Source organism: Paralichthys olivaceus, chromosome 14 (assembly GCF_024713975.1).
Source record: "Paralichthys olivaceus isolate ysfri-2021 chromosome 14, ASM2471397v2, whole genome shotgun sequence".
Lineage (NCBI taxonomy): Eukaryota > Metazoa > Chordata > Actinopteri > Pleuronectiformes > Paralichthyidae > Paralichthys > Paralichthys olivaceus.
Genome location: NC_091106.1, coordinates 15,767,285 through 15,789,918, shown reverse-complemented (window position 1 = coordinate 15,789,918; position 22,634 = coordinate 15,767,285). Strand labels below are relative to the sequence as shown.

Below are 22,634 nucleotides of genomic sequence, written 5' to 3'. Positions count from 1 at the left end.
CTAATGTCTGCCCTCTTCTCTTCTGTAAGATGATCTGTCCCCGAGGCCAACGAGAGGGCACCAGCAGTTCTCTGCCCAGAGCCGCTTTAAAAACGCTGCACAGACAGCACATGAACCCTTTATTACAGCATGGCCAGGCTGCTCAGCAATAATGAACTCAGTGACGCCTGTGATCGGCCACTCTTCTGTGCCGTCAGACCATCTATCTCTGGGTGCGTGGAGGTCAACTTGGCGTCCATTACCTAACCCACAAAATCCAAGGGAGGTGACCCATGAAGCGCTCAGACAACAGAAGCACAAACTGGTAGTGCAGCATAACTCACTCTGTGTAAACATGGACGTAACCAAGAGTGGGGACAACGTAGACAGGTTTTGAGCCAGTGATGCTGATATAGTCATGGTGATGATGTAATGAGTGTGTGGATAGGTATTGATTCTGGTAATAACATGAGATCAAACACCCCGGATGGATGATATTCTGCTTCTTTTGGTCTGAATGCATGAATGCTCTTTTCTTGAATGTTCTCTGCTTTTCCACTGCGACCACATTTTCTGTTGGATAGGGATAAGGTCATAGAAGGTGACACTTAATTTACTGCTGTCATAATGGGCACAGTGTCTGCTGCATACATAATTAATCGATCACTGTTTTCCACATTGATAACAGCACGACCCGGGTCCTCACCTTGTCTTTGAATGCAGGTTGCATTCACTTAGCTGCTCACAATGACTGCAAAACATGCCACACACTCACACAGAGAGAGGCAGCAGCAGAAGAGGCAGATCACATGTGCTTCATGATGAGAACAACTGCAATACAGCGGATAACTCTCAGTGAAATCATCAAGCCGGGATGGTTAAGTGGGTTATCACAAACCACCCATGGGAGATGAAGGTTTACGATCAGTTGTTATTATGGAATAATATTCTACCTCCAAGATGCATTTGGAGAGCTGCAGATTAAAGATGGAGAGGAAACGTCAAATAATATGTGAAATAAAGCTCTGCAAATAAAGACGTACATACATTCCCAGCGTTAATCTCTGGCCCAGTTAGAGGTGAATGGAATAATAAGAAGGCAAGCAGTAGACATAAGGGTGGGATATGTTGAACTACACCAGCAAAGAGAAGATGTGTTCTCTCTATTTTTAACCCAGAATCTTAATGAAACACCCCCCTTGCCCATGAGCTCACTTTTTCTCAATGAACCCATTGAGCTGAAACAAATTTAGGCAGCAAAATGAGAAATGATGCATAGAAACGACTTGACTGGGTCTGGAGATTAATATTAAAGCAAGAAAAGTGATGGTCTTTTACTGAACTCTGAGCGCAACGAGGATGAAAGTGATGAGCACTGTAATTACAGATTAGTCTAATCTGTGAGATAACACACTTTGAACCTGTTGTCTCATTAACTTGAATTCTTTTTGGATGCATACAACAGCTTCTTTTTATCTCCTGCTTTAGTTATCCTTCTTCACTTCAAACCAGCTTCTGAGCAAAGTCTCGACTATTTTTCTTCTGATAAAATGATCAGCTCCACTCTCTTGTTTTAAAAGTGCAATCTTCCCACAAGCATGGACATCAACCAAATAAATCTCCATAGCAATACTGATAACCACATATAAGGGCCATTTGCCTTATAGGGATATTACTTTCACTTCACTGATGTGTGCTTACTCCATAGCATGACCCCATTGCAACATAGAACAGCCCTTGTCCTATGAGGCAAAGGGTGGTGGGACAAATAGATTTTTTTTCCCCCAGTGGTCTGGGTCGGGGAAGTGATCTGGGTGTTTAACATTGCACTTTTGTGGCTCCAAGAGGGCGCAGGGTTGTGCAGATTGACCGTAAACAAATATTTGACAGCAGCAGCAGCAGGAGCAGCAGCAGCAGTTCCCTCTGTGGTGTTTGCAGTGTGAGAGGGGGTGAACTGCAGGAGTTACTCTAGGCTCTCCAGTGCCCAGTTTCACTGCCTGTCTGCGTCCTCGGAGAGGAAGAGCCGCTGTAATTGGTTTCTCAATGAAGGATCATCAGCGGTTCCCCGGAGGCTCAGTGGACTGTAGCTTAGCGCGGCTCCATCAGTCGCCCGCCCCCCGTCTGTAAACACCGCTTTGCTGTTTTCTTCTGAAATAAACAAGTGGCCGGTGAAGCAGGGGATATTCACGCAGCACCATCATTCCGCGCGTAACGAGAGAGAGGGGAGGATTCGCGTGCGTCTTCACAACCTGTGCGAATACAACACGGGGAGTTCGCCGTTTTTTTTCGCGGAGAATCGTGGCAAAGTTTAACGCGGATTTCGACATGAGTGACCTGGAGGACGACTTTGCCAAGATCCTGCTGCTGAAGGAGGAGCGGATACGGGATCTGGAGAGGCGGCTGGCGGACAGGGAGGACGAGATCCATGAACTGAAGAGAAAATTGCACAAATGTCAGTCTGTCCTGCCCAGCGCTCAACTTATTGGGCCGAGGACCCGCAGGGCGCAGGGCATCTCCGCGGAGCCGCAGACGCACCAGGACCTGACGAGGCAGTCCTTTCGGAAATATGCCAAGTCCGACTGGTAAGAGAGCGCTGCTGCTTCATTATTACTCAAATACAAGCTGGTGGAGGCTCAATGACCCATCTTGAAATCGTTCACAATCAAAATGTGTGCCATGAAAGGTGTGAATATTGTGTAGGACGCACAACTCTTCCTTTAACAGAGAATAAACGCGCGGGTGCGGACACTGTTTCTACTTCCAAACACACTTCTTGAGGCACTTTTTGCTACCCATTGTCCTTTCCATTTTCTTTCCTCTCCTTTTTCTTAAATGAAAGATGGGGATGTTCGCCATGAATGGAGGAGCACTTTCATTCTTGGGGGCCGATGACGCAGCTCAAAGGCGAGCTTCAGAAAAGAGCTCCTAATTGATCAGATCCATCATGGCAGTCCCTGGGGACACAGACAGGAGGAAGTGCGATGCATTATTGGCTTTTAGTAGCTGGACGCTGAGGACCCGAAGTGCATGTCTGAGGATATTTAATACTCCATTAGAAAACGCTTTGTTTGACCATATGCTTCCTTTATCACCTTTAAGGTGCTCGTTTTAGCTGCACAGTTTTGGTGCTTGAAGGTTGAGCATCTCATCCTCTCACTTTTAGTCTCAGTTTGTTTGATTCCGCTGTGAGCAAAGAAAAAGTTTGGCTCTTTCTCTTCATCATTTCATTTCTTATCATCTGCATTTTTACTGTCAGAATCCCATAAGATCAAATCACTGTGTCCACTCAATTAATGTAACAGACAATGAGGTTAATTGTATAAAGGTGGCTAGATAATTTCCAATCTTCTTTTCTATTAACACACAGCAGACACACAAACTGTTCCTTATTTATTTAAGGATATCCAGTGCGCCTTTAAACAAACACTGACTCCACAGAGAGAAAAGAGGAAAGAAGGATAAAATGAAAATACTAAACAATGAGTTGTGGAGGTCATGCTGACCCTGGGAAAAAGCCACAGCCTACAGAAGGCAGAGATAATCAAGTCATCTATTATCAGCCTTTCTACAGGAGCTTTAGATCCACAGAGTCTAGTCTGCATGTGCATTGCATGTGTTCATGCACTCAAGGAAACTGAAGCAAAGATTTCTCTGTTGGCGTAAAGCACAGTTGAGATGACTTTAATGCTTTAAGCTCATCCGGTGACTGGAGGAGGGCGTCCACTTGCACCGCCGTGCCGGCTTGGGCCGCCGTGGGGTCGGAGACGCTGTGACCCCTCATCATTAGAGTCAGGACGTGGCACCAGCCGGCGGCCCGCCCCGCTCATCGGATTACCGCAGCATGGGGCAGCGGATCCAGTTTCTATTGATCTGCATAGGAAAAGGGCTGAGCTGGATGGTTAGAGAGGTGAAATTTAAATCGCAGAGGTGCTTTGAAGGACAATGGGAGGGAGCCTTTTTAGATGATGGGAGGATGAGGGGATGGATGCAAAACTGGACCAGGGAGAGACAGAAATCTCCAGACATGCACTCCATACGTGAAGTAAACTTTGTTGCTTGCCCTGCACCCTGACCTTGAACGAAATGGGCCTTAAGGAAAATATGATGCATGCTTTTAAATTACATCACATGATGTTTGAGTAAAACATTAAGCAAAAAGCACCAAATACAAACTGGTTTCAGCTTTTCCAATGTTAAAATATGAGGATTCTCTGGAGGATAAGGATTTTCTTTTCTACCGTTTAATGTAGAAAATCTATTTCTTGACTTGAGACTCGACTGAGATTTAACACTAAACCAACAGAAACATCTCATGAGAAATTACATGTTCTTCTTTAGACTTGTATGTTTGAATTTAGAGACAAATGTTTTTAGGGGGGAGTATCAACCTAACAGCTTTCATTTTAATGACTTAACCAGACAAATATGTCTTTGTTGACAGGTGTTCCCTCAAGCTGCTTAATCTCATTTCAAGTCTGGCTGAAAAGGTTTGGCAATGTTTGCTATGTTGCAATTGGCTGATTCAAATGGTTGATACCTTCGAGCACTTTCACTTTTTTTGCACACATGCCTACGCTACATGCGAGTGTTTACAATCACAGGCATATCTGTTGATTACAGTATAAATATAAACGACCTGTTTCCTGAACACATTACTTCCTCCATTAGTAGTGGGACCATTATTAGAGGGATGCCACCTTCTTGTTTTACGCCTGAGTTGATCCTACAAACCACCACAAGAGGGCAGCTGTGATCTTTTATTAGGCACACCAGTGTCAGTCTGGCTTTGTTTACATGATGTCTGCCAGGAATCAGATGCTGTGCACCAGCAAACCAAATACAAGACACATATATGCTCGCAGCCAGAGAGACCTTGTTCGCGCTGCTTTTCGTTTTCACTGTCACCCTGTGATTCTCCCACCCTCCCAGAACAGTAATTGCCGTTTCAGCCTTTAGAAACAACTCATCCTATCAGATTGTCCTTGGCAGTTTATCCTCCCCTGAATTTGTCCCGAGCACATGAGGCCAAATGCTGTTTCGCTGAGCTCCAGATGACTCATTGGGATAATGTGGACAGACACCAGCGGTGCTCGGGAGTCCACACTCGTCACAAGATTAGATGAGGAATGTGGAGCTGCATGTGGAGGCTCGTGAGCATCAGTAGCTTTGGCATGTCCACGTCTGCTGCTCCTGTTTGACAATATTCAAGATTATCATTTGTTTGCATTTAGTTGTTTCACTTTTAACCTGCCACAAAATGAGCAGTTGCAAGACAGGGATTTGGATTGGATTTGGTTTTCCACCTCAGCATGCTCCAATCAAAGCATCACTCCACACCGTAATCTACATTCAGATATGAAACCATGTTCTGTTATTCGCACCATTGTTGACGATGCATGCAACAGCCTGCTTCCTCGACAGCCCATACAACACGTTGTTTATTTTTGGAATCGAGGTTCATTAAGTTTCCATTGCCTCCAACTTCCATTAAGGCTCCGATGCTCATCTATTTGTAACTCCGCAGCCTCGGGGCGAGCAGCTGAGGTATGATGACATGTTTCTGAGAGCCGCCGCGTTCTCACGCAGTCCATTATTCATGCGAGACGAGCTCTCCGTGGAGTGGCAGGCTGCACTGTGCCACAGATTCCTGTAGGCGCCCTTCTCGCCATGCACTCTCTCCGGGTCGCAGCCTGACGCACTCGGAGAGGACGCTCCTCCACTGTCTCACCACCGAGGGAGGGAGAAGAGACACACAGAGAGAGCAGAGAGAGAGAGAGGGGGGAAACTTTGCGTGATTGTGCACGAGGCGCTTTACGAGCTCACCTTGGTAGTCGCGGTAACCACCGAGCACACCTTCTCTGAAATTCCCAACATCCGCTTGCGACGCACAGCGGCGAGGAATCCCCCCTCAGGAAAGCCAGGGGCTGCATCCTCTCGAGCTGTTCATGCCGGATAAAGTTTACGAGCAGCGTGGCAGAGGAGAGGATAAAGACTCGACTGCGCACCTTTCCGTAAAAACTTGTTGGGAAAGTCGCCTGTCGACGCCAGCCGAGATGGGCACCTTGCGCGACCTCCAGTACGCGCTACAGGAGAAGATCGAGGAGCTGCGCCAGAGGGACGCGCTCATCGACGAGCTGGAGCTGGAGCTCGACCAGAAGGACGAGCTGATCCAGAAGCTGCAGAACGAGCTGGACAAATACCGCTCCGTTATCAAACCGGCAACCCAGCAGGTCCACAAGCAGAACGAGCTGAACGACCAGCAGCGGACGAAGAGGCAGGCGATTTCGGCCGAACCCACTGCCTTCGACATCCAGGATCTTAGCCATGTCACCCTACCCTTCTACCCCAAAAGCCCACAGTAGGTGTCCAAATAATGAACGTAGGATAATTCACATCTAATATATTGTTTGTGCATTGACTGTTGGTTCTCCAGTTCATTCTAGAGTTCGTTCACAATTTGTCACCTTTCTAGATTCCTGTGCGTAATGTTAACGTGTGGCGCAGCAGGTGCGGCACCTGTAGCACATATGGATGGGGTGGTGCTCACTACTCCATACACACGCATACACACACAAACACTGCATTTGAGGAATGCCTTCAGGAGTGACAGTTGTCCATAACATTATCAGCAGCTCAGTGATTAAAGGCAGATTATCAATAAACCACAGGCTGATAGAGAACTCATCTAATAAAGGGGATTACAGCTCTGTGTAATGTACCAGTGGGTATTTTACACAAGCTGTGATTCTGTGACAGGCTCTCTGTGGATGTTTGCCATGGGATTTAACTACTCTCACTCATTCCTCTCTCTCTCCCTCCCTTTTCTTTTCTTTTCTATTCATACTCTCAAACAAACACCTTCCTCTCCTGCTCAGCTCGGTCTGCTTCTCAAGATGAAGCCGTCATTGAAATAGCGCTCTGTAATAATCCAGCTGTCTGTTGGGTTTGAACGTAACGGTTATGTTATTATGAATCAATACACGTACCCCCGTGGACAGCTCTTCATTGTACCAGGGCACTGTAAAGTGGACATATTTAATATAATCAGTTTCAAAAAGTAAATCCAGCTTCAAATGTGAAATGGATCAAGCCAAGTCCATTATCTTATCGAATTAAACATTGTTTTCTCATGTCGGTGTTTAATGCTCAGTGGGGGGAAAACACACACCAGACTTTGCAGATACAGATCAGATGTGTCAGATATGAGAGTCATTATTGTGCTGACACACAAACAAACAAAAGCTCCAAGGATTTCATCAAAGAAGATTCAAAAATAAAGGAGGTTATTCATCTGAGCAGGAACAGGCCATTAGTCTTTGTTTTACCTGTCACCTCTGCGTGTTGGGAGAAAAATACTGAAACTAGACTCTCATGTGTATTTTGCTTTTCTTTGTGTCACTGTCATAAATGAACATGAGATCCTGGATGCTGGCTTTGGAAAGGCAGATGAAAACACAGTTTCATTATAATAATCACCCTCAATGTAAACGTTTTTACTTACCCTAATGTTTGCCATTACCAGATTTCCCCAAAGAGGCTTTATGTGATGCCAACTCATTCAGAAAAAGTGATGGATTATCCTGCATTTTTAAAAACTATTCCCTGATCTCGTCGACCAAAGAAGAGTTTCAATCATTTGTCAGCTATGATGGGAAAGAGGTGGAGATTTGACAGTGGTTTTGAATGATTGCACGATTTCCGATGATAATGCTCGCAGCAAAAGTGAAAGGAAAATTTGTGATGGAAATGAAAATGAGCTTCTACTTATCGAGAGGTTGTTTGAACTTCTTTTCAAGCCTCTGCTGCAGCAATTTTCTGCTGAGCATCTGCCACACCTGTTCGTTCATGCTCTCCATCTGAGAGAATAACATTTGTTTTCAGTGTCCCTATTTTAATGAGCTCATGTATGAAACATTATGACGGACAAGCTGAAAGAGGCGAATGCAAATTACTTGAGCGTGTTTGGGCACCGACCTTGTATTAGCTCAGCATTATTATCATCATTCAATTTGTGAGGATGCCTTTGCTTGAGAAAAGTTTGTGTTTTTCTCTGGACATGCAGCAATTAATTTCAAAGTCAAAGTTATTATGTTTTTGTGTGACTCTTTCAACTCTGTTTCTGTTATTGCTCAATTGAGAATAAAGAGGTTTTCTTTTGTATTAAACATGCAAGTTCCCTCTTGGGCTGAAAAGAGCTCCACTGTACTTTTTATTTCCATTGGTTATTGAAGTGAAGCAATAATGTTAGATCCAGCTAAATGTTTGTATTTTTCTTTCATTCTCACCCACTTTATGTTCTTTAAAGGCCCATAGAGCCTTCCTAACTCAAACTTCATCCATCCCTCTCCCCCTCTCTGCCTTTTTTCCCCCCAGTTAGCCTCTCCCAGTTTTCTGCCACCCCTTTCTTTTTTCCTTCTAAAAGAGCATATTTTCTCCTTTTAAGGAAGGCTGAACTTGCTCAGCTCCAAACTTCACCAGTGGATGAAGGCAGATATATCATCCTCACAAAGGAGAGAGGAAGGGCAGATGTTTTTACAAGGGTCTGCCTGGAAGACATTGCTTAATGCTGCTATCAGAGGCTGGAGTCCAGGGGGTCCCAGTGAGGGTTTAAAAGGCCAGAAATCTCCTGGGTGTAAACATAACAGAAACAGGGTCAATGAGGCGCATTTCCCGAGGACTGGGGGTCAACTTTTGGAAAGCAATGGATTTCCAGTTTCTTACTGTTTGTTGGCTTATTTGCAAGCAGAGGCTCTGTAGAAATAAACCTGTTTAGATATAATGGCCATAGCATAAGGATCATCACATTCTGAAAACAGCACTTCACAGCTTTATTACCGTTTACACCCTAAAACCTAATAAAGTTCCAAATGATCCTCTCCTGCTGCTGAAAAACAGGGGAGTTTGAGAAGCACCGTGCACATGAACATAATCAAACAGTGGGATTTTAAAAATAGGTACAATGCCTCAATTTTCCCTTCTCAATAGACAAGCCCCTTTGCACAGCCTGTTCAAAGCAGAAATGTTTTGCCTTTATTCCATCTCACGGTTCTATATCAAAGGTATGAACGAAGGATGGGCGGGGGACATCGCCAGCAGCGGAGGTAGTCAGATGTTTCAGCTCTCCTTTTTACACAGTGGGATCAGCGTCTGTCTAGAAGTGAGAGCTGGAACATTGAGACAGACGTCAAATGTTCTGTAACACCTCACCTCTGATTTGTAAACGCCAGTATGCTGTCTAAAGTCCTACAGAGGGGAGGCATTAGTGGAGCTTGTTTGTTTTAGTGTAAACAACCAAAGCTTAACAAGGGGTCTTCTTAACGGCAACAGGATTTCTGAAAATCAGTTTGGTAGTTTTTGCATAATCCTGTTTACTGAGAAACAGCAATGAACAAATGACAACTTGTTGGAGATAATAAACCAGTGTATTCAAACAGACAGCTAAATAAAGTTATTCTTCACCTATATTGACCAGAATCATTTAGAGTTTTGGCAGATTTGATTTGAAGGAGCTACAAAGTTTTCTTTGACAGATTAAAGTGATAGTGTGTCAAGACTTAATGGTGAGGCATTAATGGGACCTCCCTGTTAATGAGGGAGTTTTTCCTCTCCACAGTCGCCAAGGTGCTTGCTCATTGTGGAAACTGTTGGGTTTCTTTATATTTTGATTTTAAGGTCCTGACCTTCAATGTAAAGTGCCTTGAGATAATGTATATTATGATTTGGCGCTATACAAATAAAATTGAATTGAATTGAATTAAAAGATCAAAGTTAGCCCTTAAAGAAAATTAAGACCAACTTAACCTCACATACACATGAACGTACAAAGGGGTTTTATTATTTGTTCTAGAAACGTGTACTATGTGCTCACTACATAAAAAAACTGGGCTTTGCTGATATTGTGGCAGACAGTGAAGTTTTGTTTGTGTATTTCTGTGGTTTGTCTAAGACTTTGCTGCAGGACAGAGATGCCTGTGTGAAGTGAGAGTACCGCTTCATAAAATGCCTACAAGGATGTTTGCCCTTTTAGCTAAAGCTCCTCAGGTGATCTGCGTCAACAGTGCACCTAGAAATCAGAAAAGGACAACAAGCACAAAAAGGCAACAGGCTGTTCACTAGCCTTTCAATCGCGCTGGAAGGGAGTAGTAGCTTTCAGTCTTTTTTTATGAATTAGGGTACAAAAGCGTCACTGCTCAGTAGGATGGGACTTCTTGTTGGATTAACCCTGATACATATTATTAACCTCATTCATCCAGCTGACACTCAGCAGCCAGGCAGCACTCAGCTGAGCAACTCAGACTGTGGTGATGACATGCTTCAATGAATGAGTGATCTTGACTCACTGCTCAGAATCTGGCCCACCTCAGACTTCTCTCCCATCACACCATCGAGGATCCAACTGACGCCCTGCTTTGACAGTTTCAAACTGCACTGCATTCATCTGTCAACACATGCACGGACACCTTTTATGAACCTCCTCCATTGGTGGTGCATCATGTCTAATTTGTTCTCCCTGATTTTAATGATAATTCTACATAATGTCCACTTTCATTATGTTGTCTAATTTCATTTAATCTGCTTTTCCTTTTAGCCCACCGGCACACGGAGCTGCACCTTCATTAGCTTAACAGCTGATTACATTCACTCCCTTCCTTGCATTGTCAATGCAGGGGATACTTACCTGTGAAATACTCAAATGACTCGGCAGTCTGAAGGCCAATGTGGCTTTCAGAGGTGCATCCCTGAATGGAAACCATCTGTTTCCATTAGGCATGGATTTGACCATTTATTGGCTTATTCCAGCATATGAAGGAAATAAAAATGTTCCGTCTTGATGTCTTTGAAGTGAGGATAGATACTTTCAAAAGCTATACTCTGCAGTTTGAATGGGACTTTAATTGCCTTAGAAATAAGTAACATCCCTCCTTGTTGAACTGGTCAACATCATTCAGTGGATTTGACTTAAAATTCTTGTCCTCATGTCTCTCCCTTATATATATATATATCTCACCAACACTGCACGTGACTTTGTGTTTCTACAGTCATTTTTTCACCTTGTCTCCAGGTCCAAGGATCTTATCAAAGAAGCCATCTTGGACAATGACTTCATGAAGAACCTGGAGCTGTCGCAGATCCAGGAGATCGTGGACTGCATGTACCCTGTGGAGTATGGAAAAGACAGCTGCATTATTAAGGAGGGTGATGTGGGATCCCTGGTCTACGTCATGGAAGGTAAAAGCACACAAGCACAAATGTTTATCCTCTGGAAGCCCAAATCAATTCAATAGAGACTATGGTAGAAAGAGTAGATGAAGACTAAAAAGACGATAAATAATCAAGTCTTTTCAAAAAATGGAACTGGATCTGCAGCACCGTGTCTGGAGACCTTTGAAACCTTGACATGACAATGATGAAAAATAAATGATAGGGCATTATTGATGGAGGCCTGCAGGGCGATGAACTGAAGCTCAAAACTACAACACTTGCTGTATGATTCACTCATGTTGAATTCATTGTATTCGTATTGTGCTGTGGGCCTGTTGCATTCTTTTTTGTTTCATCTGTATATACTGTTTTGTGATATGGAGTGTGAGAGCTCCGATAACAGTAATGACAGCAAACATTCACTCTGCTGCTAACAGGATTTGACAAAGGGCATTTTTTGCCACATGATTTGTGAGGTGTGATTCTGGAATAAAGTGGGTTATTGTCCCTGACAAAAGATTTGACCTCAGGAAAAATGGCCTCAGTCAATGCCTTCGTAATATAAATGATCATTATATAGAGGTGAAGTCAGTAATTTCAAGTGATAAAACAAGAAGAGATTCTGCTGCCGTTTTTCTCACCACAGAAACAACTTGGCTAGGTCCTCGGCCACATTCAGCCAGTGACTGAGACAGACAAGTGTGTTTATATTATCAAGAGACAAAGCAGCTCTCCTCCACTGGATGATCTGTCCTGAGAATGAGAACAGCCTCTCACAAGACACTGCTGTTGACAGACACTTAGGTGCAATGGCCTGGCATGTGTGCCTTCTCTCTTTGATTGCTCCAGGTCTATTTTGGGCTCTGTAGCCGTCCAGACATTGTTCCTATGGACTCTTCCTCTTCATCTGTATGAGGTTTCAGAAGAACCCAGGGAAAAAACCACAGCCTCCTCTATGGTGTCTGTATGTCTGAGGATGGTTCTTGTGCAGGTGTCTCACATCACCAGGTTGTGTGCAGACACTCAGGTCCTTAAACCTGGGGTTGGAATTCTGTAGCCACCTTCCACCGTGTGATGTTGGAGCTGTCCTCCAGATAAGGCGGTCTGTGGTAAAACCGTTTTGAACTTTACTATATAAATTGGATCATCATCTGAGGGCTCCATAACTCAAGTGGCACAAGTCTGGCAACACCACTGAAGGGGAGACATGCTACTCTCCCTCCAACAGTTCAATCACATATCAGTAATGGAAGCCCACAAGATGTTCTAAACATGTCAGTAAATTGTTAACTACACAGACAAAGACAAATTTCTTGGCATTTGATGGAGTGTGTAAAAGCCCAACAACCTTGCGACATTTGGCCAGAACACATACAGATCCACGTCGTGAAGGGAAACTGTGATCGTCCTCTGCAGACCACGGGCCGTGCAGGGAAAGTGCTCATAGGGAAGTAGTCAAGTAACTGAAACTATGTTACGAGCACTGTCAGTGCCAGGGCTAGATAACTTTTCCTCCATTTTCCATTCTTTTACAACTTATCGGTGAAAAGCGTTGTGATGCCCAAGTAGTTGACATTGCTCACTAAAGTCCAGTGTTCCCTGGTAAGAGTGATGATCTTTTTTTGCTCAGGCATGTTCCTCCACTGTGCCCTTCATATAAGGTGTGTCATCTTTAAATAACAGTTTCCCTTAAGGACAGATTTTAAGAGATGTCACCCAACGCTATTCGAATGATTTCTCTCTGTCGATTGTCCTCCTCCTGCTAATTGGCTGGCTGTTTTTAGCTTTCCAATTTGCGAAAGCATTAGTTAAGTCCTCTCTTACAGGTTTTGTTATTCACTGATGAGTACCACAGTTGTGTAATGTTGCGAGCCGTAGACAGTTAAGACAGGGTGTTCTGCTGTCTGAAAGTACCTCTGTGGTAATCAAAGACTTTAAATATTCATATTTTAATAATACTTGAATGATTAATGAATTAATTTTGAAAGCTCTACAAATAAGGACCAAAAATGGTTAAAAATGAAAAATGTTAACAGAATAAAGAAACTGTAAAGTAATATTTGGTTAAGGTTAATAATTGCACTTGGTAGAATGCTGATATTGATCCTATTGTTCTATGCTGCCCGCCCACTTTTATTATGAGATGAGATGAATATTTCTTGGACGCAACAGTCAACCAAGTATTGTAAAGAAAGCATATAAAGTATGTGTATAATGAGAAAGTGTTTTTACCAAACTAAGAGAGACAAATATATGACAACGAAAACATACTGCACTTGGCTTTTTTCAAGAAGAGGAAGGAAGGACTCCAGAGACAGGCAGCGTCTGTTTGGATGCCAGCATAAATGTTATGGCTGCTTTCTGTCTTCATCTGCTCTTTGGTGAGTCACTCGGTCTGAATTCAAAACCTTTCGTGGCCCATCTAGAACTATGAGTTTAAAGGTTATTCCATGAGGGAGATGACTCTGGTGTATTGATCAGTACACCGGCATAGTTTTGTCAACTATGATTGAAACAAATACTGTTGTCTTAGAGAAATAGACCAGTGTGATTACATAGGTACGATATAAACAGAGGTTAAGATGTATTCTAGTTCAATAAGTGTTGTTGCACTGAACTTTTTTAAACAATGCTAGTAATGTGGCTCCAGTTGTGGCATTGATTTCCATAAAATATTGTACAGACAGTCATGGTGCCCAGAGGATGAATTACCCGATAATTCCCATTGTCATTAGTCTCAGAATTAAAATCTAACAGAGCTTCTAGCATGGCTGTAGACTCGTACAGTCCCAATACCTACACTTTTGTGTTGCCATGATGCTACAGTAAAATAATTACCTAATAATATAATAGTCAGATGGGCCATTACCCTGCAGATGTAGGACAACAATGTGGGATTGGTTAATTATCTGGGTATTTTTTACATTTTACTGTCACACAGAATACATAATTTGTCTTGGGCTCTTCACCCATGCTGCAGCCATAAAAAGACGACATTTCCTACAGAAAAACTACAAATATGGTTAATCAATTACAAATAAGGTTCTAAAGGCAACTAATCCACGTAACATACACTTAAAATATACAAAAAAAACACCTTTTCCATTTAATCCCACAAATAAAAGACTGTGGGTATAAACAAAATTTGAAAGTAAAAATAAAAGTATTTAATCTGCTGAGAGGGAGTCTGACCCTTCTACCAGAGGGCAGTAGCTCAGCATGTAGAACACAGGATGGGTCAGTTTCTCTCTTATTGTTTTGACTTTGTGAAGCCTGTTCATAAATAGACTGCAGGAATGTGTCCTTGCTTGCCCCTATAATCAGTCGAACTGGTTTGGACTGAGAAGTTACCAAAATCAGGTTGTAATGCCACACATAACATACATTTTTCATCAATGCAATAAAGTAGCAATTGTTTTTGTAATCTGCTATAAAAGTCTGTCCCTATGGGTGTTCCACTTCAGTAAGTTGACAATAAAAACAAATATATTTGTGTGAAATGATCTGTGAGATGTTTTTGCTGTGGATGACCACAAGCCTGGGAAAAACGTCTCCTGTTTTGGTCCTCATACCATTTCACAAACATTTGTATCTCTGAAAAGTAGTCAGTAGGCCACTATCCTCACTAAAGCTTACTAAAATGGTAGTAGCATCTGAGGATGTGATGACATGATTATCAGGGTTATAACTTTTCATTAATGTGTAACGTAGGACCAGAGAACTGACACAACCCTGGGCAGCAGTGAGGTGAGAGAGTTTGTGATGTACAACATGACGCAGCAGGAGGGAAGAAAAGATAAGTCCTTTACTGGCAATGAGAGAGGAGTCAATCACTTTTTATTGTTGCAGGTTTACATGTTAATAAACAATAAATAACAAATTTGGAGTAAAAGAGGTATAAAATAATTAATCTAGCTGCAGCTGAACTGAACATAAGAGGTAGGTGCTTATATATAAAATGTAACATGGCTATTTCAGCATCATCTGTCCATCCTATATTTTACTGATCAGATCAAACCACATCTACTACAGGCAATGTGACTGGACAGTTGTCATTGTTCTCCATTTGGCTTGTTATTTTGGGAGCAGAGATAATGAAAGAGCTTTTCCTTATAGAAAATTAAATTGTAGTCACTCGCCGCCCTTATCTGTGGACTGCAGAGAGAAGACAGATATGTAAATAGGCTCACGTTTAACTGGCATAATGCAAATTAAATGCAAAACCCAGCTGCGGACAGTAACACAGTGTCACCTGAGGTGACATTTTGGAATTAGGTGGTGTACTGGGCGATGTGACAAATTCAGGGATTATACCTTTTAATTCCCTGACAAGTCACAGAATTTCGAAGTTAAGTTATCCTTGATTATTGCACAACTGGGTCATGTCCAGGAGTTGTAGATTAATAAAAAGGAAAGAGAAACAAGTGCCAGAACATGAATCTCCAGAGTTGACGGTCTAAAATTTTTAGGTCTATATTGAACACAGATCACCTGTACTTAAAATAGTGAAAAGATTTTAATCTCTCCAAGTGACAAAGGCTGTGAGGAGATGATTGTACCAGAGGTAAATCGTCATGCTAGGTCACAACTGAGTGAGCATCACACTGACATGATGAATAGGTTCCTCTCGAGTGCAACAGAAAAAGAGAAACGAAAAGATACAAATCTCAGAGAAATAATTGTTGAGGGGCTTTGTGAATTCCTCTCTGACAGTGATAGAGGGAAAAACAGCGGTGTAATTAGAAATAGGGCTTTAATTCAGCAGTGGTCATATGGCACTTCTATGAAATGTTTGGTTAATTATGTCCAATTTTCAATCCTTGGGGTAGGCTTAACATATCTATCTTCAATGAAAGTCATCCAACTCTTTTCTATGCCACCCTCTGTTCCTCTCACTGTTGTTGCTTCTATGCAGTTTTTACCAAAAGTGCCCCTGGCCATTGACTCGTTTTTCATTGAATTAGGAATTTTAAAAAGCATTAGTCTAAGAGGTGATGGTTTTGTGCAAAGATAGGTTGAGGCTCATCGCACTCTGTCAATCCAGGCTGACAGGTTGTCTGACTACAAGGTCGTTTGTACATCATTTTCCTACCAAATGACACGTTTGCAGCTTAGACAGTGGTGTCATTTCTCATTAAGACTCCGCAGGCTAATAATTAACATGGTGCTGGCGCTATTTGCCAATGTTATATAGCTACACACACAATACTAACAATTATAGTAATAATAATAATGATGGCACATTACATCATTGCTTTCACTTCAGAAGTTTTTTTGTTCAAAGATGAGAACATTATGCATAATTTATCTTCCCCCATTGAGACACAACACTGATATAACAAAGAATCAGAGCCAGTCTTTTTAAACAACCTGAGAGTAGTTATGCTTTTGTCATCATGCACCTGATAATTAAAGAACAGACTAAACAGAAGCTGTAGAAACAATGGATCCTGGCACTAGCTGGCTTCTATGATGTGGCCACCTGCTTGGACATCCCTGCCGTTTGAGGCATTTTGGTCATATCCACTGGGCTGTAACTGCCATCGGGTCTCTTCAAAATACTAATTGCGACTGGGACAAAGGCTTGCATTTCCATGGAGATGAGATGAGGTTTCTGACTGGCTGTGTCATCCACGAAGACCCGTACAGGTGGTTAATGATGATAATAGCAATCACATCTAATTGCTATCAAGTATTTCACTGACAGCAAAACCACCGACAATTTCCTTCATAGTCATCATTCAACATAATCTAATCAAACTGTGTATACTAATACAAAATGATGGCTCTGGTTCTAACTGTGCGACATCAAACCTTTTTAGTTTTTCACTGTCCCCTAATGCATTACTCAGGTTTTTGTAAGAATTTAAAAAGTTTGTAAAGTTAAAAAGCCCAATGTCTGGGTTAAATGAAGCTATTCGTTCCCACAGAAAAAAAGAGCTGAAGCTCCTGAAACGCCTCTTTAGTAGTTGGATCAAAGCCAGGTTAAGCGACACACGCTGGAAGTGGTTGACCGATCATAGAAGAATGGGCCAGCTGGCCAATAAGAGCAGAATGAGCTTTATCGGGAGGGGGGCCGTGTAGAGACAGGAGCTAAAACCAAGTGTTTCAGACAGAGGCTGAAGAGAGGAGCTGCAGCAAAGGATTTATGTTTGGATAAAAATCATGCAGTGGTTAAATTTAAAGTCATGGTGTTGTTAGCATAAAGGTACAGTGCTTCTCTGTCTGCACCTAAAGTTTAACTGATCTAGTTACTTGTTTTAAAAAAACCTTATTGTGGTAACAGGTAACATGATTAACCTTCCCTCTCCACTTGCCTCTTTCACTCTGAATGAAAAGAAAAATTAATTCAATGAAATGAAAAACCTAATCAGGAGGATGCATGATTCTGAATGATGAACGGTTATTTTTTAATGAGATCTAGCTGTCTGCCTTCACTGTATATTTATATATTAAGTTTTGTATATTAGTTTTACTAAGTGTACAGGGAGGACATAAAGAGGAGTAGGCAAAGTAAGCTTAGTGTGGTAATATCGCTGTCTAGCCGTTATCCAACATGACCTTCACAAAACTCCACAGTTTCAGTTTCACGCATGAAGGACAGTGGGAGATTCTCTGCTGAGATACGTTCACAACACCAACAAATCCTCCAGAGATATAAATGCAGACCATTTGTTTGTTTGGCACAACTTTTTCATTTGGAGATATTTGTATACTTTTTGATTTTTTCCATTTTGAAACGTCATTGACCTCCCCACTCGCTCGATGTGAATCCTCTGGAGAATCTCCTGCAATGTCACATCGACTCCTTCTGAGTTTCAGGGGGCCAGTCCGTACAAAGTCCGGAGATTCTCACTCGGACATTTGCGTTTACACATGCAGCGGCTGCGAAGAAACTCCGGAGGATGTCCGGAAGTCAGTGCATGTCTGAAAGCAACTTATGAGTCAGCGCCAAATCCCAAGGGCTTACTGCACATTGACAGTTTTTTGACAGGCTACCATTTATGCACTGTAGACCATTTTATTCAGGTGGAGGTGTTCAGGGGATTTGAGAATATACCCTGGATTTCACATTTTCTCAACACAAATTGGATAGAGTCTCAATTATTCTATTTGGACGACTGTCAAGCAGAGCAAATAAAATATTCTGACAGATTTCTGCAAGAAGACCTAAAGTTTAAGTGAGGCTTAAATGGCATCTCTTAATGCCTGAATAAGACAGAAACAAACAATGTGCTGCTTTGTGGCTTATGCCGAACCATTCCTGTCATGCTCACTTTCTTCACTCATTTTTCTTTTTCCTGCTGCTTTTACTGAGATATTCCCCTGAATAACAATGAATAACAATGTTTACCCACTATGGCTCGACACTTATTTCTCTCTTCTTGCAGAAAGATGCTTATGATAATGTGGTACTAATGTGCTTAAAGATGATTTATTTGTGAAACCTATGCTGAGGTATAATTGAACAATATATTCCACATACTCAATTTTAATGCAGGCGATAGACTTGCCCTCCGATATTTCCCCTCTAAAATAATATCTGACAATTTATTCATGTAATATTATAACTTTATTCTTTTAATATTAAGTGGCTCCAATACTTAGCAGTGGACTTGTATCAGCTATAGTAAAACATGTATTAATTCCTCAATTATCTCAACTAACCAACAGCTACTTCATGTAACATTTAAATACCTCAACCTAAAAGCTGACTACCAGCTGATTGAGCGGGGGCTGGCCACATTCTTATACGACCTCAAAGAGGCAAAATTAAATGAACATGTTTGTCTGAGCTTGTGGCAGATGTTACAGTTTTATGGACACATTCTCTCAGTGTACGAGCGGGAGTCTTCAGAGAGATGCTCTCTGTTCTCACTCTCCAATGAGGCAGAGTAAAGGGAGATGGGCTGCTCTCTCATCTTGAGCAGAGATTAGAGATGTAATCAATAGGGGCACCTGAGTGTGACTCACTGTCATAGGTCTGAAAGGACATGATATGTTAAGCAATTCCAAGGCACCATCTTGCATTACTACTGCTTCTGTTACAACTCCCCCTACCTAGTTAAGACTTACGGTTGCAGCCTCTGCTGTTAATAAACTATACAGCTAATCTTCGGAATTATTGTGATGTATTTGCATGTTAATAAGGTTACATGAAAATAGAGAATGCATTGGGTTATAGACATGCGATTGCGCAAACCCATTGCACTGCATTGTTGCCTGGCAACTTAACTAATGCAGACCTAAAATTGTTGCTGCTGTTGCTGTCAAAGTAGCATCTCGGGAAAGGCTCTGCAAAGTAAAATGTTCAGACTCAGATTTAGATTGGCCCTGGAGAAAACATTATGTGGCCAACATTTGATAGAACAACTGCAGCTTATTATATCCTGACAGCAGTGTACAGCAGCCAATTGTAGCTTAATAATGAGCCCTAACCCAACGCTGAGGAGCACACTCACCTTGTATGCTGAGAAGGCATCTGGGAGAACAAAATTTCAAATACTTGGAATGAGAAATAGAATTTAAAAACAACTCTATGTGTTTGTGTACTCAATTTTGTATAATGTAACGTGTCTGTAAGACCATGGCGACAAAAAGAATGGCTCCTATATAGCTGGCCCTCTACATAGCTATCAGTTTAATCATAACTCTAATGAGACTCTCAGGGGAGGTTTATTAAAGCATCATCTGTGGAAAAGGTGAAGGGTCTATAGCTGACATGACAACTCTTCCTTGTTATCTCAAATACACAACAGGAACAGGAATCTGTCAGGACCAGGTGGTAGCTCTATGTCTGTACACTTATATGTGGTCGCCATCAAACCCATCCCCTCCTCTATAATGACATAGAAGAAAGTACAGAGATTGACAAAAGTTGTACATTAAATAATGAAATAAAATACTTGTAACGACATTCTTCTGTGCTAAATGTCACAACGAGAAGCTATATTAGTTTACTCTGAAAATCGTTATACCTACGATACACAATTATTTTCATTCATTTGACTAACAACGTTGTTGGTGTGATATTCAGGAAATATTGGATATTGGAAATTAATTGTAAGAGACTGTGGAAAGAGACTTTAGAAAATGATTTCACTTCCTGGCATTTGTAAATTGATTTCTAATTTAAACCTGAATTAACCAGATGCAAAGCCTCTCTAGGTCAGCGCTACATGAGGAATGGATTTTATTTGTTATGAAAAGCGAAATGAAAAAGGGTAATATGTGAGCAAAGAGGGAAATAGCAGGAAATTGTCTGTGCACTACAAACAGTTCAGTTGGGCTATTGATTTTTAAGAAAGGGGGTAAACATTCGCCTGCATTTGCTAACATAAAATGGCCGGATGATCAGAAATACCTCAATGAAGAGGAATACAACTTTAGCTAATGTGCCATTTATGTGCAAATGGTGCATGTGTTGCAGCCCAATAATCTCACCTACGCTGAGCAGTGTGTGAAAATGTTCTCTCTGCTATGTCTTTTCTCATTTGCCATGGCTGTCTCTGAGTTGTCCCCTTTGTCCTTTTTTTCACTCCCATTCCCTCACTTTAACATAAAAGTTTGCTCTGGTTGAAGTTATCGATTCAAAAAGCACAAATAGGAGACTGGAGCTGTGCATATTTCCCCTCTATCACTCCGCACGTTGTACAGACATTGACCCCAATCTTGTCACCACCTTTCTCCGCTTGCCCATCACTTTTTTCACCCTACTTTTCACCCTATTCCCCTTTGTTACTCTTCACCTATCTGTCCATCTCACCTCATTTCAATTCACTTTTCCTCTTTCTTTTTACTGCCTTTCTGTCCTTTCACTGTCTTTTCCTACTCTGCAATTAGTAAGAAGACCTTTGTTTTTTTTCTCCCACTGAACCGGAGAATAAGAATTGATCTTCATTTTCTCTCCATAGAGGCCGATGAATACACCTCTGAGAATGAATTAATGAGCAATTTGTGAGTGATCCCAGAGCCTTTATCCCCTTTGTTGCTAACCCCGCTTTTGAGAATTCCTCATCTGGAAAGCTGTGTGTGTGTGTGTGTGTATGATACATATGAGAAGCGGTTGAGGAGTAAAGAAAGACAGAATTAGAAAAGCTGACATGCATCATGAGCTGAATATTATGCAAATGTTTTTCCATTCCATGCAATTCCCTTCTTTGCTTTGGCATAGTTCTGTATGCCCTCAAACACACACACATATCTATAGATAAATAGTATATATATGTATATATAGAGAGCATTATCTAAAGGATTTTTAGTAGGGTTTCATGAGAATAGGAGGATACATATTTCTTAGTCTGAGAAAAACTACAGAAAATGGCTCATGTACAGGGAAATGTGTCTGTTGATCTACCACTTTGGTCCAGGCTAAAACACCTCGATAACTATCGGAGGGACCTGAGTGAATTGGATTAGCATGGAATACAGGCAGCTTTTGAATAGACATTTGTGTCCTGTAAATATTAATAACTTAAGTGATCTCTTTACTTTTTAATTTTGTGACATCATTGGCTCAAAAATTTCATTTTGTCCAATATATTCCCTGCAAAACTAATGACATCCTTATCTGCCTCAGCTGTGCATTGTTTTTAGTGCTAATTAGTACATGCTAAATTAAGATTGTAAGTCAACATTATACCTGCAACACATGTTAGCTGCTAACATGACTGTAGATTATTCGTCATATAGTGTGTGTACTTTCATGCATGTACTAATTACTTGTCTGCAACACTGGCAAGAAAATGAATGCAACATTCCCTGTAATTGTCCAGTCTCATGTCTGTGCTGATACTATGGCTACTGAAATGAGTATGCTGTGGAAATGACTTGTTCATGTACATTAGACACTATATTAATCTGTATTCTGATGCTGAAGCTTTCTAATCAAGTCTGCTGTGCATAAAACAACAGCTACAGTATGTGCACATGGCCAGGACGCTAACTGCTAATTACGACGGAGTGATTTGGTCTGTGAATATGAAATGATAATTTTCACTGCCCCCTGCTCAGGCAGCATAAATCAGCTTGTCAACATAAGAGCCATAATCGGAGTTTGATGATGAGGAGGAGAGCAGCAGAGATGGAAAAATAAGGTTTTAATGAAAACAGAGATAGCAGAGTGGCTCGAGACAAGGGGATCCAACTGACGTGTTTCACCTCACATGTCCTTTTACAGTCACTGAATGAAAGTAGCCTTCACCGTGTGGCTGAAAGGTTCTAAAAGAAGGCATATGGTGCTACAGTAGATTCTTGCTGAATCCCTCTCTCCGAGGTAAAATGATGTAAAAAGGATGAAACCATCTGCCCTTCATATCCTGCTAACAACAGAGCACACTGTTTAGTGTCTTTAGGTCTCACAAACCACTTGTAAAAAACTGCAGTGTAATTTTCCACTGTGCCGATGGCAGGAAGGCCTGCATAATGGTGTCTCAGTGTGAAGTGAAAAAAGA

At 41.7% G+C, this 22,634-nt stretch overlaps 1 protein-coding gene and 1 long non-coding RNA gene across 4 annotated transcripts in view; one reads left to right on the top strand and one right to left on the bottom strand.

The window, feature by feature from the left end:
• Positions 1-1,906: 1,906 nt before the first annotated feature.
• LOC109632737 (cGMP-dependent protein kinase 1) overlaps positions 1,907-22,634 on the top strand; it is a 77,667-nt gene continuing 56,939 nt past the window's right edge. Inside the window, exons 1-2 of one of the 2 annotated variants that reach the window (XM_020092180.2) lie at positions 1,907-2,561; positions 11,042-11,208. In XM_020092180.2, coding sequence (XP_019947739.1) covers positions 2,305-2,561; positions 11,042-11,208 — 424 coding nt within the window. In that variant the 5' untranslated portion in view covers positions 1,907-2,304. Of the gene's footprint in view, positions 2,562-5,214; positions 6,338-11,041; positions 11,209-22,634 lie in introns of those variants that run through there. The other variant, XM_020092172.2, reaches the window with a different exon arrangement.
• Positions 6,350-22,634, bottom strand: part of LOC138413604 (uncharacterized) — a 48,541-nt gene continuing 32,256 nt past the window's right edge. The window contains exons 4-6 of one of the 2 annotated variants that reach the window (XR_011245986.1): positions 11,031-11,136; positions 8,701-10,417; positions 6,350-8,605 (exon numbers count right to left, since the gene is read on the bottom strand). This is a non-coding gene — a long non-coding RNA (uncharacterized lncRNA). Of the gene's footprint in view, positions 10,418-11,030; positions 11,137-22,634 lie in introns of both variants that reach the window. The other variant, XR_011245985.1, reaches the window with a different exon arrangement.